The sequence below is a fragment of the Lepus europaeus genome, chromosome 8 (assembly GCF_033115175.1).
Source record: "Lepus europaeus isolate LE1 chromosome 8, mLepTim1.pri, whole genome shotgun sequence".
Taxonomy (NCBI): Eukaryota; Metazoa; Chordata; class Mammalia; order Lagomorpha; family Leporidae; genus Lepus; species Lepus europaeus.
This window is the reverse complement of record NC_084834.1, coordinates 102,078,291-102,098,391: the sequence shown is the minus strand read 5'-3', so window position 1 is coordinate 102,098,391 and position 20,101 is coordinate 102,078,291. Positions and strand designations below refer to the sequence as shown.

The 20,101-nt window shown below is 40.1% G+C and overlaps 1 protein-coding gene across 1 annotated transcript in view; it reads left to right on the top strand.

Moving 5' to 3' along the window:
• The window catches only part of USO1 (USO1 vesicle transport factor), an 86,053-nt gene that overhangs the window by 20,009 nt on the left and 45,943 nt on the right, over nucleotides 1-20,101 (top strand). Inside the window, exons 4-6 of the mRNA XM_062198662.1 lie at nucleotides 3,457-3,533; nucleotides 19,433-19,533; nucleotides 19,939-20,041. Coding sequence (XP_062054646.1) covers nucleotides 3,457-3,533; nucleotides 19,433-19,533; nucleotides 19,939-20,041 — 281 coding nt within the window. The remainder of the gene's footprint in view (nucleotides 1-3,456; nucleotides 3,534-19,432; nucleotides 19,534-19,938; nucleotides 20,042-20,101) is intronic.

Below are 20,101 nucleotides of genomic sequence, written 5' to 3'. Positions count from 1 at the left end.
GTCTGTTTTGATACTAATTTATATTATAGTATATCAGTTATGTAGACTTAATTTTTAGGGAAATAAACTGCAGATATAAGAGTTAAGGGTTAAATCTGAGCAAGTCTTCTGGGGAAGATGATTCAGCTGATTGTAGCCCTTTCTATTTTTAAGGGGCTTTATCTGCATCTGTGTTGTTTTTTTTTTTTTTTTTTTAAATATTTATTTATTTTATTTGAAAGTCAGTTACATAGAGAAGGAGAGGCATAGAGAGAGGTCTTCTATCTGCTGATTCACTCCCCCAATTAGCCCCAATGGCCAGAGCTGTGCCTATCCGAAGCCAGGAGCCAGGAACTTCTTCCAGGTCTCCCACACGGGTGCAGGGGCCCAAGCACTTAGGCCATCTTCTACTGCTTTCCCAGGCCATAGCAGAGAGCTGGATTGGAAGTGGAGCAGCCAGGACTCAAACTGGTGCCCATATGGGATAGTGGCACTATAGGTGGTGGTTTACCCGCTGTGCCACAGCACTGGCCCCTCTGCATCTTTGTTTTTAATTGTGCATGGATAACTTTCAACTCTTATCTCTGGTTGAATATGTCTTAAAAGATTAATTGCTCATCAGACATTTCTACTACACCAAGATCTCTCACAGGTGCCTCAAATTCAAAATGTTTACCCCCTTTCACTACCCCCCCTTTTTTTTTTCTTGATAGGCAGAGTGGGACAGTGAGAGAGAGAGAGACAGAGAGAAAGGTCTTCCTTTACCATTGGTTCACCCTCCAATGGCCGCCGCGGCATGCGCATCTCGCTCGATCCAAAGCCAGAAGCCAGGTGCTTTTCCTGGTCTCCCATGTGGGGTGCAGGGCCCAAGCACTTGGGCCATCCTCCACTGCCTTCCCGGGCCATAGCAGAGAGCTGGCCTGGAAGAGGGGCAACCGGGACTAGAACCGGGTGTGCCGGCGCCGCAGGCGGAGGATTAGCCTAGCAAGCTGCGGTGCCGCCTTACCTTTTATCCTGAATTTATCCCAGTTGGTAGTACCTTTCCACTCAAGCCAGAATTGAAGGCTTCCTGTTTAACTGATCCCCCTCCTTAACCCCTTCCGCCTATGTAGACCCCCAAAACCGCTAGAATCCTTGATTTCCTTTCCATTTCCTTTGTAAACCTTAGTTCTAGCCTTCAGTAACAATCATCTAAACCATTTTCATAGCCTCTGGGTAGTCATTTTTAGCTAACAAATTGCTTGAAAACTGAGCGACTCAAAATAAGAAGTAATTTATTACCTCAGTTTCAGTGGATCAGGAATTGAGGAGTGGCTTACCTAGGCAGGCTCAGGGGCTCTTAGGAGGTTAGAGTCAAGATGCCAGGCAGGACGTCATCTAAAGGCCTGATTGGATCTTCCTCCCCAAGCTGTGGGGCTGCTTGAGTTTCCTCATGATATGGCAGCCAGCTTCCCCCCAAGCAATCCTAGGAAGAGAACAGAGAAAACCAAAATGCCTTTTATGACTTAGTCTCAGAAGTCATGTACCACCAGTTCCACCACATTGCAGTTATCAAAAATTAGGTTCTGCCTTTTAAAGGGAGGCATATCAAAGAGCTTTGGACGCAGTTGAAAAACTATCATTTTTCTTTTTTCTTTTCTATTTTTTGACAGGCAGAGTGGACAGAGAGAGAGAGAACAGAGAGAAAGGTCTTCCTTTGCCGTTGGTTCACCCTCCAGTGGTCACTAGCGGCCGGTGCACTGCAGCCAGTGCACCTTGCTGATCCGAAGGCAGGAGCCAGGTGCTTCTCCTGGTCTCCCATGGGGTGCAGGGCCCAAGGACTTGGGCCATCCTCCACTGCACTCCCGGGCCAGAGCAGAGAGCTGGACTGGGCCGGCCCATCTTTTTTTTTTTTTTTTTTTTTAAGATTTCATTTCCTTGTGTACTGTTCTAGCTAGAACCTCCAGGTCAAGGCTGGATAGAGGTGATCTGTATTCCTGATCCTAGGGAGGAGGAATGACTGATCACCATTGCATATGATGTTAGTTGTGAGATTTTCATGGATGTTCTTTATTGTGTTGGGGAAGTTCCCTTCTATTCTTAGATCTGCATTAGTCTCTTAAAAGGTGCCCCTCAGAGTCTCAAAATCGAAGAAGCAGTTTTTAAAAACCCACTTTTGATTTTTATATCCTGTGGGTGGAACCCCTTTTGGTCACCTATCTTTGTTTTCATCTGTCATTCTTGATCACTTTTTCATATTCACTGAGTCTTTGGTAGCACTAGTCTCACTTTGCTTTCCACCACACCATTACCACGCTACATGATTTCAAAATTTGTCAACTACAAAGCCCTATACTTCCTGATTTTATAAATAGTATATATAGGGCCATTACTTTGGCGTAGTGGGTTAAGCTGCCACTTGCAGCACCAGCATCCTGTAATGGGCAACAGTTCAAGTCCCAGCTGCTCCACTGTCCATCCAGTTCTCTGCTAATGTGCCTGGGAAAGCAACAGAGGATGGCCCAAGGGCTTGGGCCCCTGCTTCCCCGTAGGAGACCCAGATGAAGCTCCTGCCTCCTGATTTTGGCCTGGCCCAGTGCAGTCAGTTGGCAGCCATTTAGGGAATGAACCAGCAGATGGAACATCTCTGTTTCTTGTCTCTTCCTGCCTCTGTAGTTCTGACTTTCAAATAAATAAATGAATCTTTAAAATAAATAAGTAGTACATGTTAACATGCAATCTTTTTTAAGAAGATAAAGTATAGGGAAGGGGTACAACTTCACTAGTCCAAGTAGAGATAATACTATTGTGTATATACACACACATAAAATTAACTGGGTTGTGCTAATTTTGCTATTTTAAAGTTGAGTTTATTTTACAAATGTATAATTTAAAAATTATATAAAGACTCAAACACACACACACGTGTGTGTGTGTATGTATACATATACATATATACACACAAAAGTTTCTAAATGGGATTATACTGTCCATTAATTTTGGATTCAGTTCTTCTCCCATTTGACTTTATGGAAAGAGTTTTTTAATTACTATGTCATTAAATATGCTTTCAAAATATAAGGGTATGTTAAAAAGTTTGTGGAAAATTGAATTAAAAAATAAGTTTATTTAAGTTCATGGAAGATGTATTAGGAAAAATACATGCATGGGATTTAAAAAAATAGGGGGTACCAAAATATATCCTTTAGTTCCAGATTTTTAACAAACTTTTTAAAGTATCTTTGGATAATTTTCATTGTTGCCTTATATGTATGAATTTTCATACTATTCTTTTTATGGACATTTAAGTTACTTCTGATTTTTTACAATTATAAATAAACTTTTACACATTCTTTATGGTTTGTGCTCTGTTTCTTAGAGTAGGTTTTTAGAAATGGAGTTAATAACTTACATAGTCTTAATAAATAACTGTCAAAATGGACATATAATTTATACTCTACCTGGCAGTGTTTGAATATAATAATTTCTTTTTTCCAGTTCGGATTCTGAAATAATAGGTTATGCTTTGGACACACTATATAATATAATATCTAATGATGAAGAAGAAGAAGTAGGTAAGTTTCCAGTTATTCTGACTGTGTTTCTTATACATAATATTAACTGGATTGTATTAGTTTTGCTGGTGTTCAAGTTAGTTTTATTTTATAATTCCATTTATAAGGCTGCTGCTGCTGCTGCTGCTGCTCCTTCTTCTTCTTTTGTTAAACACAGACTTAAAAAAGACATAGCCTTAGTCCAAGAAGTGTATCATTAGGATACTTGCTTTGTGACATTATAATGAGATGGATTGTGAACTTTTTAAAAAATATTTTTCCCTCTTTGTATTTCGTTTTAATTAGGCAGTGTGCATAGGTAGGTCTGAACTAAATAATCATTTTTCGCTATAGATTAAAAATCAAAACTTTTTTATATAATTGTTACTTCCAGATGACCAGTACAAAGGTTCAAGAATTTTTTCCTAATAAATCCTAAAACTTTTTACAGAGGACTTATATTGATTTACGAAGAGGAACAGCTTGTTGAGTTTAGAATTTTTTTTTTTTTGCCCTTTATCTTAAGTCTGTTTGGTATGAAAAGACAAGAATCAATTTGAAATACACACATTTCTTCAGGACAACCTCTTTTTCCTCTTTTGTTTCAAAATGCTTGCATGCTTAAAAGAAGGTAGTCTGTTATCTACTTTATTGTTTATGCAAAATGCTTGCTCGAAGTCTGTGTTCATTTTGTTCTATGGCAGAAACCTAGGCAGTAAATAACATTACACACTATTAGCATGCATTCCTCAACCATACGCTGTTGCAGTAGGAGTTAGTGGGTTTTCAATTGTTGTAGACACTCTAAAGGATGGACAGTCATCTACTTTATAAACCTAATGTGTGTTAAAATCATGATCTTCTGAAATTCTGAGTATATTAATAAGCGTAGATATATATTGATTTTGCTCATATTTTTGTTAAAATAAAAGTATAGCAGAAGTATCTATAAATGTTAATGTCAGAATTTTAGTAATAGGAACATTTAAAAGTAGGCTGTGTTGAATAATCAATTCCTCACACTTTATCTTTTTTCTTAAATTTTTCTTTTGATGTCTAGCAACAAGTTAACTTTGTTAATTTCTCAGGGGTAAAAAATATTTGGTAAACATAATTTTGTACCCATGGAAAAAGACATTGTTGATCACATGCCAGCACTTAGATACAACACCCACAAGAATACCTTTGTGTGCTTCAGTTCTGTTGTTGATACTTTCTCTTCATGGCTTCATCAAAAGCTAATTCTTAACTGACACAGGAGCTCCATTTTAGAGTTCTTCACCTTGGAAGTTTTTTAATGCTTTAACGATAAATCTGTCTCATAATCCTAAAAGTACAGCATATGCTGTATCTGCCTTAGGACATCTCCTGTGTTTGACTTAAATGAGTCTCTTTTTTTGAGAGATGATATTGCTGATGTGATATTTTGAGTTCTTATTTATGTGTATACTATTACATAAAAATTATTTTATCACCCACTTTTCATTTATTTTTGTCTACCTTTTCAGATGATGTTGAAGGTAAAAGATTGCATTTACATATGCATGATGCTTTTAGGTGTAATTTTTGGTAATATAAAAGGACACTGTCAAATGATGTTTATTTTGGTTAAAAAAACCAGAGATTTGTATATCAGAATTCCTTAATTAAAGAGAAATATTTGTTAATCTTATTTTGCTATTATTCGATGGCTGCTAAATCTGTTTACTGTTCAGAATGCAAGAAATATACTAGTGTATCTTTTTAAGAAATTAAAGCTTTTTCTCTGATAGGACAGTCTATTCAGAATTGTTTTGTATATACTTCCTGGAAAAAGATTGAGAGTTAATTTAAGAATAATATTTGGATATATATACATATATGTGTGTGTATATATATGTGTGTATATATATATGTGTGTATATATATATATATATAAAACCTATATTCAATAAGGATGGAAAGCATTCCAGTTCAAAAATATTTATATATTGATATTGTCCCTTTAAAATAGTGCATGCACAGTAATATCTATTTACTCACTTTTTTTACATTAATTCTTATAACTCATTAATATTTTTGATGATTTGTTTCAAGTTTAATTACTTTTAACATTAATAATTTCTTCTTAATTAAAGTAACCAAATTTTACTTCATTTTGTTCTATCAATTTTTCTGACATTTAACTTTTCTAAATGAGGAAAGAAATATTCTTATCTAAAGTTGGGTTACATGATACATAAAAAAATTGCCTATGCTTAACAAAGAAACTAACTTAATTTAAGCCGCATGACATTCCATTTTGTGGTGCTTAAACCCTTTGGCTGAAAATAGAAAAGAGGCAGACATTGAGGTTCCTCTGATGCCAAGCTGTTCCTTGTTGGATAGGACAGAGCAGTACAAAAAGGCTGCTTTGTGGTTTCTTTTTTTTATTGGTCTTATCTTACACAGATTATAGTAAGTGCACACTAAAGGATGTAAAAAATAAACTCAGCCCTAGGACTCGTAAATTATATATAGTATGTGAGAGAGGATGGTTTATTTTACTTACATGTGTAATAGATATTTTTCGTGGTTATAATTTTAGTTTACAACTTTTAGATATAGGTAGTGTAGTAGTTTTAGCTTAATTTACTGCTATACCAAAAGCTTTGTCTATTAACTTAATTGCTTAACTAATCTTGGGGGACCTTGTTAAATTCAAAGTACTGTCTTATAATCTATAGCTTCTGAAAAGAAGTAGAGAATATCTCACTAATACTTTGTAAAATTTATACTATTAAACCAAAATGATCTTTGGAACAGGATTGTATTTTAGAGGTTCAATTCAAAATGTAGATTTTTAGTATATACTGATAAGCTGCAGTATTTTATATGGTGTAGCTACAGAATGAGTCAAAGATATTATATTAACTCAGCTTCCTGCTAAGTATTAGCTCATACCAGTGCAAACACTGAATTAAACCTTTTCTGGTATTAACCTTTCATTCCTTGAAGTATCAAACACTAGAGAGCGATCTGTATTAAAAAGGATCTTGGGGTATGGGCTGTGGCATAGTGGGCTAAGCTGCCACCTACAGTGCCAGCATCCCATGTGAGCACCAGTTCGAGTCCCGGTTGCTCCACTTTCATTCCAGCTCTCTGCTATGACCTGGGAAAGCAGTGGAAGATGGCACAAGTGCTTAGGCCCCTGCACCTGCATGGGAGACCCAGAAGAAGCTCCTGGCTCCTGGCTCCAGATCTATACAGCTCCAGGTGTTGTGGCCATCTGGGGAATGAACCAGCAGATGGAAGACCCCTCCCTCCCTCCCTCTCTCTCTCTCTCTCTCTCTCTCTCTTTCTCTCTTTTCTCTGTAACTCTGCCTTTCAAATAAATAAATAAAAAATATTCAAAAAAAAAAAAAAGGGCGGGGTGAGGGAGTCTAGGGCACAGTGGGTTAAAACTCTGGCCTATAGCACCGAAATCTTGTATTCTTCATGCACCCCCATGGGAGACCCAGAAGCAGCTCCTGACTCCTGGCTTTGGATTGGCCCAGCTCTGACTTTTGCAGCCGTTTGGGGAGTGAACCAGTGGATGGAAGACTCTGTCTGTCTGTCTCTCTCTCTCTCTCTCTCTCTCTCTGCCTCTCCTCTCTCTGTGTAACTCTGACTTGCAAACAAATAAATAAATCTTTTTAAAAAAAAGGGAAATACTGATCGGAGCCAGCACATTTTTAAGCCACCTCTTGTGATGCTGGCATCCCATATTGAAGAGCCAGTTTGAATCCTGGTTATCATGCTTCCTGTCTGGCTTCAGCAGTGGCCCAGACTTGGCTGTTGTGGCCATTATGGGGGAGTGAACCAGCTGACAAAAGATTTTCTCTCTCTCTCTCTCTCTCTTTCTCTCTCTTTCTTTCTCTTTCTTCTCTTTTTCTGTCTCTCCCCAAATCTTTGTGTCTCTGCCTCTCTGTCACTCTGCCTTTCAAATAAATAAATCTTTCAAAAAGAAAGGAAGATACCAGCCAAAGCTTAAACCCATCATTTAGTTGTATACATTTACCTCCACAAATACATTTCAACTTTTTTTTTTTTTTTTTTTTTGACAGGCAGAGTGGATAGCGAGAGAGAGAGAGAGAGACAGAGAGAAAGGTCTTCCCTTTTGCCATTGGTTCACCCTCCAGTGGCCGCTGCAGCCGGCGCATCTCGCTGATCTGAAGCCAGGAGCCACATGCTTCTCCTGGTCTCCCATGTGGGTGCAGGGCCCAAGCACTTGGGCCATCCTCCACTGCCTTCCCGGGCCATAGCAGAGAGCTGGCCTGGAAGAGGGGCAACCGGGATAGAATCCGGAGCCCTGACCGGGCCTAGAACCCGGTGTGCCGGCGCCGCAAGGCGGAGGATTAGCCTGTTAAGCCACGATGCCGGCCATTTCAACATTTTTAAAAACATTTCGTCGTGTAGCCATAGCTCAGTTGCCGGCCTTTTGAATAAACCTGATTTCCTTGCATCAACTCTTGACTTTCAAACAGGAAGCAGCCCTGATTTTGGGTAACAATAGAAGAAGCCATCAAGTCTATGAATATTATTTCCTCCTTTCTAGATTAGCTTTCAGTTTTTAATACTGCCCAAAAAAACAAATGGACTTTTATTTGGAGCTTTTCTTAAGAAGTCACAAACTTTTTTTTTTTTATTTAATGAATATAAATTTCCAAAGTACAGCTTATGAATTACAAAGGCTTCCCCCCCACCTGCAACCCTCCCCTTTCCCACTCGCTCTCCCCTTCCATTCCCATCAAGATTCATTTTCAATTCTCTTTATATACAGAAAATCAGTTTAGAATATATAACGATTTCAACAGTTTGTCCTCACATAGCAACACAAAGTGAAAAAATACTGTTGGATTACTAGTTATAGCATTAAATAACAGTGTACATCACATTGATGACAGAGATCCTGCATGATGTTTTTTAAAAAAGATTGATTACTTTTCTATGTAATTTCCAATTTAACACCAAGGGTTTTTTTGTTTTTTTTCATTTTCAATTATCTTTATATACAGAAGATCACTTCAGTATATACTAAGTAAAGATTTCATCAGTTTGCACCCACACATAACCACAAAGTGTAAAAATACTGTTTCAGTACTAGCTATATCATTACTTCACCGTGGACAACCTATTAAGGACAGATCCCACATGGGACATAAGTACACAGTGACTCCTGATGTTGATTTAACAATTTAACACTCTTGGCGTCAGTAATCTCCCTAGGCTCTAGTCATGAGTTGCTGAGGCTATGGAAGCCTTTAGGGTTCGCCGACTTCGATCCTATTCTGACAGGGCCATAGTCAAAGTGGAAGTTCTCTCCTCCCTTCAGAGAAAGGTACCTCCTTCTTTGATGGCCCCGTTCTTTCCACTGGGATCACACTCGCTGAGATCCTTCATTTAGGTCTTCTTAGAAGTCACAAACTTTTGACCCAAGCATTTAGTAAGCAAAATTGTTTGACTCATTTTAAGATTTATTTGAAAGTCAGATTGACACAGAGAGAGCTCATTCTTTGGTTCACTCTCCAAATGGCCACCTTGGCCCAGGCTGGTCCAGGCCAAAGCAAGGAGCCCAAACTCCACCTGGGTCTCCCACCTGGCCAGTAGGGACCCAGGCACTTGGGCCATTTTCTACAGCTTTCCTAGGCAAATTAGCAGGGAGCTGGAGCAAAACCGGAGCAACCAGGATTCCAGTTGGCACTCTGATAGGGGTGCTGCCACAACACTGGCCCCATTGAGTATTGTAAAGAATTTGAATAAACTGCCAGTTTTATAAATGGAAAGCTTTCACATCAATTTCTGTATTTTAGACTTCGTTTTTTAAAAAAATGTGAGGACTGACAACATCTGGGCCTGTATGCCCACCTGGAACCGAATAGCTCTTTTGCTACCCTTAGAATACATACTGTTACATCTACCCTGTTTTTTATTTTTGACAGGCAGAGTGGACAGTGAGAGAGAGAGAGACAGAGAGAAAGGTCTTCCTTTTGCCGTTGGTTCACCCTCCAATGGCCGCCGCGGCCGGCACGCTGCGGCCGGCGCACTGCACTGATCCGAAGGCAGGAGCCAGGTGCTTCTCCTGGTCTCCCATGCGGGTGCAGGGCCCAAGCACTTGGGCCATCCTCCACTGCACTCCCGGGCCACAGCAGAGAGCTGGCCTGGAAGAGGGGCAACCGGGACAGAATCCAGTGCCCTGACTGGGACTAGAACCCGGTGTGCCGGCGCTACAAGGCGGAGGATTAGCCTGTTGAGCCACTGCACCAGCTTCTACCCTGTTTTACTCTTAGCCTGCTTTGCTCTCATCCATTACTATCCCACACCTGTAGTTGAGTTTATATTCTCTGTTATTGTCAAACAAATAAACTCCCTCTCTCCCTCCTCCCCTCCCTCTCTGTAACTGCTTTTCAAATGAATAAATAAATCTTTAAAAAAGATCAAACCACTATACCACCCAAAATCTGGGGGGATTTTTATTGGGCACAGGGCATTTAACACCCTGGGAATCAAAGCTTCTATTTATAATTTTTTTATTATTATTATTTGAAATACTGAGTTACAGAGAGAGGTACAGACAGAGAGAGAGGTCTTCCATCCGCTGGTTCACTCCCCAGATGGCCGCAATGGCTGGAGCTGTGCCGATCCGCAGCCAGGAGCTTCCTCCCGGTCTCCCACGTGGTTGCAGGGGCCCAAGGACTTGGGCCATCTTTCACTGCTTTCCCAGGCCACAGCAGAGAGCTGGATCGGAAGAGGAGTAACCAGGACTAGAACCGGCGCCCACATGGGATGCGGGCGCTTCAGGCCAGGGCATTAACCTGCTGCACCACAGCACCGGCCCCTATAACTTTCTAATGAGGGAAATTTTCAAAAGATTTTCTCAGTTCCCAGATTGCTGTATCTTTTCTAATTTCTTTACAGTCCCTCTTTCCATTGTCCTTGCAAACAGGAAAAGTGTACAGTTTTTGCTACTTAACCTGGTATAATTTTTCTTTCAGTACTACTCATAAATGCACCATTGAGCTTTGAAAATCACAATTTACCAAGTAAGATTGTACATTGAGGGTGTGCAGATAATTAAGACACAGAATTTCATCAGTTCCCAGAGCTACAACAGGAAATCCTCCATGCAGATCCATTGCAGAGAATGCCCCTTGAATCTTTTCTAGTTATGTTTGACTGTTAGGCTTCCTTGTGTTCAAGCTTGCTTTGTAACTTCAAGCTGCTGCCACCTTAACTTAATATTCTGAACATACCCAGTGATCATGCAGTGTAAAATTTAGTATTCATTTCTTTCTGTCATCCCCTCCTCCACATTTTTCCCCTAAGGTGTAAATAGTGACTGCTTTCCTAAGCAATTCTTCTGAAGCAACCACTAATCTAAGAAATGAGACTTAAAGGACAAAAAAGAATAGTTTACTGATGGTTAAAAAAGACAGTTTATTTTATTTAGAATCCAAGCACTCAAAGACCACTTTGTGGGTAGATTGCATGTAACTTCTATGAGAAAGAAACAAATAATTGAAATACCAGTATCAGATCGTATTTACAGACAAGCAAGTTTCTGTAACATCATAGAATATATTTTTTAAAAGATTTATTTATTTATTTGAAGGAGTTAGAGAAGGTGAGGCAGAGAGAGGTCTTCCATCCACTGATTCACTCCCCAGTTGGCTGCAATGGTTGGAGCTGTGCCAATCCGAAACCAGGAGCCAGGAGCTTCTTCCGGGTCTCCCACATGGGTACAGGGGCCCAAGGACTTGGACCATTTTCTACTGCTTTCCCAGGCCATAGCAGAGAGCTGGATCAGAAGTGGAGCAGCTGGGACTTGAACTGGCACCATATGGATGCCAGCACTGCAGGCAGTAGCTTTACCTGCTATGCCACAGCACTGGCCCCTATAATATATTTTTTACACCTTTGCACTCTTAGTGACAATACTTGCTTTTTAAAGAACACTGATTTTTGTTTACTTGAAAGGTAGAGTGATAGAGAAAGGCTGAGAGAACAAGAGATCACCCATTGGCTAGATCACTCCCCAAATGGCCCCAACTGCCAGGAGCCACGAGCTGAGACTCCATCCAGGTCTCCCGTGTGGGTGGCAGGGGTTCAAGTACTTGGGCCATCTTCTGCTTTCCCAGGCACATTAACAGAGAGTTGAATTTGAAACAGAGCAGCCAGGACTCAAACTTTCACATGGGATGCAAATGTTGCAGGCAGCGGCTTAAACTACTATGCCACAATGCCAGCCCCAGTGATAATGCTTACTGATGGTATCTGTAAGAATCTAAATTTTTTTCTGAATCACCTAAAAGATATTGTTCAGTTCTGAATTATTTGAAAACTTAGTGGTACACATATAGCTTATGTTGTAAATCCTAGGACTGTGGTTCTCATAGAGGATAATGTATCCCCTCCCCATCCTATCCCCAGCACATTTGGCAATTTCTAGAGATAAAAATTAAGAGTAAGTAGAAAGCACTGGTGTCTTGTGGGTGAAGACCAGGGATGCTGCTAAATACCCCATAATGCATAGGGAGCTTCTTACAACATACTTATGTGGCCTGAAATGTCAACAGTGCCAAGTTAAAGAAATTCTATCTTAGGGATGATGATGGTGGTGATATTTATTGATCATATGATTAACCAAGCACTCTGCTAGATAGTGTACTTATTTTCAATCTTCACAGAAAACTGTGTGAAAACCATTGTCCCTGTTTTACAAATAAGTAAATGGAGATTTAATACACTTAGGCTGCTTGCCCAGAGCACTGTGGATGAGTGGTTGTATGTAAATTTAATTGCTTTTGCCTAAAATCCTTTGCAAGCTTCTGTAGTCTTGCTGTATTGCCACTCGGGAAAGTATTTGACTACTCCACACCTTAGTTCTGAAGATAAACAGAAATTACCTCTACTTGTGTTAGTGATGTTACTTCATTTCTTGATCATGTTAAGTTCGAAGATGGCATTCAACCTTTTAGTATTCTTTGACAGTTAATCACTCGTTCTTCCTTGAAGTACTTTTTTCATTTGTTCCGTAGTCTCCCTGGTCCTGGTTTTCTTCCTATCTCACTGGCTACTCTTGTCAGCTTTGCAGTTTCCCTCATTGCCCAACCTTTTAATGTGACAATGCCCACGACACAGAACTCCTTCCTTCTCTATTCTCTCCCTTAGTGTTCTCATCCAGGCTGTGACTTCAGACATCCAATGTGTGTGTTCAATCCAGACCTCTCCACTGAGATCCAGAATTGTATATTCATTAACTTACTTGATATCTATTACTTGGCTTTCTTTCTCCCCAAACACAGCATAATTGAACAGTAATAGTCAAATGATAGCTGCACATTTATCAGTACACCGTTTGATGAGTTTTTACATGTGTATAAACCCTTGAAGCCATCACCACCACCACCAAAATAGTGAGACCATCCAAAAACTCCCTGTGTTTATTTGTAATCCATCCTTCTTCCTACTTTCCATACTCCATCACAAATCTGTTTAGTTTGTGTTTTTCTAGAATTTTATATAAATAGATCATGGAGTTATACTTTGGGGGTGTAGAGGAATCAGGCTTTTTTCTCTCAGCATAATTTCAGTTTTATCTGTTGTTATATATCAGTGGTCCACCCCTTTATATTGTTCAGTTTTGTAGTTTTATGTGACTATATAACCATTTTAAAATCCATTCTCCTGGGGCCGGCGCTGTGGTGCTATGGGTTAACGCCTGAAGCGCTGGCATCCCATATGAGCACCGGTTCGAGACCTGGCTGCTCCGCTTCCTGTCCAGCTCCCTGCTGTGGCCCAGGAAAGCAGTAGAGGATGGCCCAAGTCCTTGGGCCCCTGCAGACCTGGAAGAAGCTCCTGGCTCCTGGCTTCGGATCAGCACAGCTTCGGCTGTTGCGGCCATCTGGGGAGTGAACCATCGGATGGAAGACCTCTCTCTCTTTGCCTCTCCTCTCTCTGTGTAACTCTTTCCAATAAATAAATAAATCTTTAAAAAATAAATAAAATAAAATCTATTCTCCTGTTGGTGGATATTTGGGTTGTTTCCAGTTTAACTATTAAAGTTTGCTTATCTTGCTGTTACCAATTTTTTAATTTTGTAATTAAGCTTTTTTATACAATTCATGAATTTCACGTATAAATATGTTTTTCTTTTTCTTTACTAAATACCTAGAAATAGAGTGGCTAAATGATATAGTAGGTATATATTTAACTTTATAAAATTTCCAGACCATTTTCTTTTTTTTTTTTTTAAAGATTTATTTTATTTATTTGAAAGACAGAGTTACAGAGAGAGGTAGAGACAGAGAGGTCTTCATCCGATGGTTCACTCTCCAGATGGCTGCAATGGCCGGAGCTGCGCTGATCCGAAGCCAGGAGCCAGGAGCTTCCTGCAGGTCTCCCGCACGGGTGCAGTGGCCCAAGGACTTGGGTCATCTTCTGCTGCTTTCCCAGGCCATAGCAGAGAGCTGGAATAGAAGAGGAGCAGCTGGGATTAGATCCAGTGTCCATATAGGATGCCTGCGCTTCAGGCCAGGGCATTAACCTGCTGCACCACAGTGCCGGCCCCTCCAGACCATTTTCAAAACAGTACCATTTTACTTTCCAGCAGTATCATGTGAGTTCCAGTTTCTCCACTACTGTCCAACATTTGGTGTGGTCGGCTTTTGTTTTTGGTTGTTTTATTTTATTTTGGTTCTAATTAATGTATATTGGTGTCTCAATGTATAATGATGTCTCATAGTTTTAAATTGTAGTATCTCCCTAGTGAAAGAGATGCTAAACAACTTTTCATATGATGTATCTTTCTTCTGTAATGAAGTGTTTTTTCAAATTTTTTTTGCCTTTTTTTTCAACTGGGTTGTTAAGATTCATTTATTTGAGAGGCAGAGAGTCAGAGAAAGAGGGCAAGAAAGATCTTCGATCTGCTGGTGCACTCTCCAGATCACCACAACAGCCACGATTGGGCCAGACTGAAGCCAGGAACTTCATTCTGGTCTCCCGGGTTGGTGGCAGAGGCCCAAGCACTTGTGTATCATCCACTGCCTTCCTGGGTGCATTAACAGAAAACTGGATTGAAAGTGGAGCAGCTGGCACTCTGATGCAAGATGCTGGCATGGCAAGTGGCAGCTTAAGCTACTGTGCCATGACATAACCCGTTTTTGTTTTTTCTTGATCTGTTTGTCTTTTTGCTTCCATGGCTCAGTCTTGATGTCTGTAGCTATATAATAAATGTTGGAAATTATGCAGTGGGTGCCCTCCACATTTTTTCTTCATGGTTATTTTGACTGTTTTAGGTTCTTTGAATTCATATACCACTTTTACAATCAACTTGTCAGTTCTTACAAAAAAAAAAACAACGAGATTTTTGATTGGGATTCTCTTGACTCTGTAGTCCTATTAAGGGGAAACTAACATCTTAACAATATTATGCACCTACAACAAGAATACAGTCTATCTGTAGATCTTCTCAGCCATAATTTGGAGTTCTCAGAATACTCATTTAAGTCATACACATCTCCTGTTAAATTTATCCTTTTTGATGCTATTGTAAGTAGTTCTCTTTTTTTCAGATTTATTTATTTATTTGAAGGCAAAATTACAGAGAGGCAGAGAGAGAGAGGTCTTCCATCTGCTGCTTCACTCCCCAGATGGTTGCAATGGCCAGAGCTGTGCTGATCTGAAGCCAGAAGCCAGGAGCTTCTTCTGGGTCTCCCAGTCGGGTGCAACGGCCCAAGAATTTGGGCCATCTTCTACTGCTTTCCAAGGCCATAGCAGAGAGCTGGATCGAAAGTGGAGCAGCCAGAACTTGAAACAGAACCCATATGGGATGCAGGCACTGCAGGCAGTGGTTTACCCACTAGGCCACAGCACCAGCCCCTCATTTTTTAAAGATTTACTTACTTATTTGAGAGAGGGAGAGACCTTCCATTCTCCTGGCTTACTCTCCAAATGGCCACAATAACCAAACCTAGGGGCTTGGAACTCCATCCAGGTCTCCCACATAGGTGACAGGGGCCCAAGTGCTTGGGCCATCTTCCATTGCCTTCCCAGCTAGGAGCCTTAGCAGGAAACTAGATTGGAAACAGAACAGCCAGGACTACAACTAGTGCTCATTTGGGAATGCTAGCATTACAGGCAGTGGCCTAACCTGCTGCACCATAGTGCCAGCTCCAGGTTCTGTTTCTTAAATCTCAATTTCTAATTGTTCATTTCTACTGTACAGATAATAAAACTAATTTTGAATATTGACCTTTTCACTTTGCCGATGGTCTTGTCTAAATACTGATGGAGTTTGTGGTCACAAAAGGCTTCCATAGCCTTGGTAGCTCATGGCAAGAGCCTTGGGTGATCACTGAGGTCATAAATAAGAGTGTTGATTGTTAAATTAACAGAACTCATGGTACACTTACTCCCCTTGTAGGACCTCTGTCCTTATGAGTTGTACTGTGAGAATTAACTGCAAAACTTGTTCTCAAACAGTACTTTACATGTTGTGTGTATGTGTTCAAATTGTTGAAGTCTTTATTTAATATAGAGTTGTTGTTCTATATATAAAGTTAATTAAAATCTTAAAGAAGAATGGGATGGAAGAGGGACTAGGAGGTGGGATGGGAGGGTGGATATGGGGGGAAAATCACTATATTCCTAAAGTTATACCTATAAAAATTGTATTCATTAAATAAAAGCTTTTAAAAATTTTACCTTTTTATATTGTGGCTTTGCTAAGCTGACTTATTAGTTGTAGGTTTTTTTTTTTTTTTAGATCTACAGGATTTTTCACATACAGAAAAATGTCATCTGTGAATAAAGACAGCATTATTATTCCTTTCTAATCTTAGTGCCTTTTCTTCCCCCCCCCCCCCCCCCCTTGGCAGTGACTTAAGATCTCCAGTACAGTGGTATGATTAGAACTGGGAAGAGGGGACATTCTTTCTTCCTGCCTGATCTGAAGGGGAAAACATTCCATCTTTCACCATTAAGTGTTGTGAACTGAAAAATCAGAATTTGGCTGAAAAGTGGAAGTTGGAGTTTATTCAGCTAGTTAAACTGAGGGTTTAAACCCAGAAACAACCAGTCAGTTGCCTAAGCTGGCTATTCTGTAACCCTGAGTTTGGTTACAAGTTTCCTACTTTGTCTAGCAGGATGAGTACATGTGAGTATCAGGTTCAAACAGTACAGATTTATATGGGGTCATCAAGCACACTGGAAGTCAAAGAATACTTCACCAAAAACTGAAGAGCACTAGGTATTAGTTAGCAGACTTGATCATTGGTTACAAGAGAGAATACACTACATTCTCATATCTGATGTTATCTGTATGCGAGAGAGGCAAACAATGTGGTTGTTAATCACTTTTCCTATGATGGCCCTGAGATGGTGGAGATCACTCCCTTCTATCTTGCTGCCCTGAGAACTGGCCTCAAGGCATCTTCCTGGCACAGACAGTATCCTGGCTGACTGAGGCCTCTGCAGGATTAGGTCCACAATATGATGTTGGCCGTAGGTTTCTTGTTGATGTCTTTTGTCTTCCAGTGTGGTTAGTCTCCCATGCTGGTGCAAGGGCCCAAGGAGTTGGGCCATCTTCCGCTGCTTTCCTAGGCCATAGCAGAGAGCTGGATGGAAAGTGGAGCAGCCGGGTCTCTATCTGGCGCCCATAAGGGATACTGGTGGTTCAGGCCAGGGCATTCACCTGCTGTGCCACAGCGCCAGCCCCAGTGATTCAAACTTAATATGTCCAAAACTAAACTTCTTCCTTGCATCTCCCACAGATTCCCTTCTCAGTAAATGGCAACTCCATCCTTCTAGTCTTTATACTAAAACCTTAGCATTAACTCTTCCATTTTTTTTTCTTATACCTCTCTCTGCAGTATGTCAGCAAATACCATTCACTGTCTTTCCATAAAAATTATGATCCTCAAGATCTAAACTGCCTCTATCTCTTACCTTGATTATTTGTCTCCCGACCTGTGACCCCGTTTCCCTTTCTCCTGCTGTTCTCAGCTGAGCAGCTAGAGAAAGCCTTTTAGATCTAGAGTATTTGTTATTTGAGTAATATAGTTCTAAGATGATTAAGAGAAAGATTTCTTAATTTCTGATGGATAAGCCTAGCATTGCTGAGCACTTACTCAAAACCATTTCTACTTTTGGTTTCTTCTTTACCGTCTTTTTCATCTACAAATAATTAGATGGGATTATCACTATCACTGTTGGATTGCTTTACTTTCCCTATCAGCTGCTGATATTTTTTTCCATTTCTATATTATGTTAGTATTAAAGTCTCAGATTAAAAGGTTATAAACAGGTTTAATTTTGACTGCCGACTGCACTGGTTTATAGTCATTGCCTTGAGCAGCAGGTAGAAAAGGATTTTGACTCTAAGGGGTATATGACCAGGTAATTGTGTAGGTGAGAGAATGGGGATCAGTGGATTTGCCCTCTCTAAACTGAGTTTATGATGTGGACAGATGTAACATGATAGTTTGCCTTGGCAATTGGTCTTTCCATTTTGAGCAATCCTTTACATTGGTACAAAGTATATTAAAACAATAAATACTGTTTGGCCTAAAGACTTCTAAACATTAAGGAAGATATAAAATCTTTTAAAGAATAAATGAGAAATTAAATTCCCATATCTGATTTTGTTGCCAAATAGTTATATAGGATATATTATTTATTTATTTAATTAAAAAAATTTTTTTTGACAGGCAGAGTTAGACAGTAAGAGAGAGAGAGAGAGAGAGAAAGATCTTCCTTCCGTTGGTTCACCCCTCAAATGGCTGCTACGGCTAGCGCACTGCACCGATCCGAAGCCAGGAGCCAGGTGCTTCCTCCACGTCTCCCACGTGGGTGCCGGGCCCAAGCACTTGGGCCATCCTCCACTGCCTTCCCAGGCCACAGCAGAGAGCTGAACTGGAAGAGGAGCAACCGGGACAGAACCGGCGCCCCAACCAAGACTAGAACCCAGGGTGCCAGCGCCGCAGGTGGAGGATTAGCCTAGTGAGCTGCGGCGCCAGCCAATATAGGATATATTTTTAAAAGACAACGAACAGGGGCCGGCACCGTGGCTTAACAGGCTAATCCTCCGCCCTGCGGCGCCGGCACACCGGGTTCTAGTCCCGGTTGGGGCACCGGATTCTATCCCGGTTGCCCCTCTTCCAGGCCAGCTCTCTGCTATGGCCCGGGAAGGCAGTGGAGGATGGCCCAAGTCCTTGGGCCCTGCACCCACATGGGAGACCAGGAGAAGCACCTGGCTCCTGGCTTCGGATCAGCGAGATGCGCTGGCCGCAGCAGCCATTGGAGCGTGAACCAATGGCAAAAAGGAAGACCTTTCTCTCTGTCTCTCTCTCCCTATCCACTCTGCCTGTCAAAAAAAAAAAAGACAATGAAGAATATTCAGATTATTGGTTTAGTTTTATATTATTTTTACAGTAATATAGTCAGCAAAGACTGTATGTTCTGCAATGTTTCAAGACCATTAGAGAGGACAACAGTGTTGAGATATCATTTACATATAATAAAATTTGCTCTTTGAAGTTGTATAGTACTGTGAATTTGGACAAAAATACACAACAGTATAACCACTACCACATTTAAGATCAAACATTCCCATCACCCCAAATAGTACCCTTAGGCCGTAATAGAAGTTTAACTTGCACGTGTCCTTGAAAGAGTATTTAAATATTTTTCTTCAGATACCATATTTAAACATTTAAAGAATAAAAATGTACTTAAATGACATTGAAAATTATTTTAAGAATATACCTTAATATCATCATTGTGATATTGCTACCAGCCACCGTATTCTAGTGTTGAATTACTTAGATACCAGGAAAATTATCATTTCTGCCTAATTCTTCAATGAAAGGATACTTTAAAATAATATAGCATCATGTTGAAATACTTATCTTTGAATATTACAGAGGAAAATTCCACAAGACAGAATGAGGATTTGGGAAGCCAGTTTACAGAAATTTTTATTAAGCAGCAAGAAAATGTCACCCTCCTGTTATCCTTATTGGAGGTAAATGGGGAACTTCGATTATTTTTGTCATCTTGATTAGCTATTGTTGCCTTTTTGGGTGTTAGTGAAGAAACATTGTGAACATTCCCTTAAAGATAGTGAAATTTGTTGTATCATAGCAAGAGATGCACTGTGTGTTTCAAGAAATATATAATCTGTTAAAAATACTGTCCACTTCTATTTTTACAAACTACTGTTTTATTCCATCTGTAACAGTTTAGTCAATTCAATCAGTTAACTATTTTCTTTTTGTTGCTTTTTATTTCTTAAATTACAGTTTAAGTGTTTGCTAAGCTCCCATTTTTCCCTTGTGATTTCTGTTACCACTACTAGTTGAAAAAAGATGTTTTTTTTTTGAAAATGTGAAGTACAAATGTTAAGTGTTTTATATTCTTACATTTCCAGGAGTTTGATTTCCATGTTCGGTGGCCTGGTGTGAAGCTGCTTACTTCACTTTTAAAACAATTAGGGCCTCAGGTGCAACAAATTATTTTAGTTAGCCCCATGGGTAAGTAACCTAGCTTCCTTTTATCATTTTGATTGAAAGTATGTACTGTGGCCTAGAGAA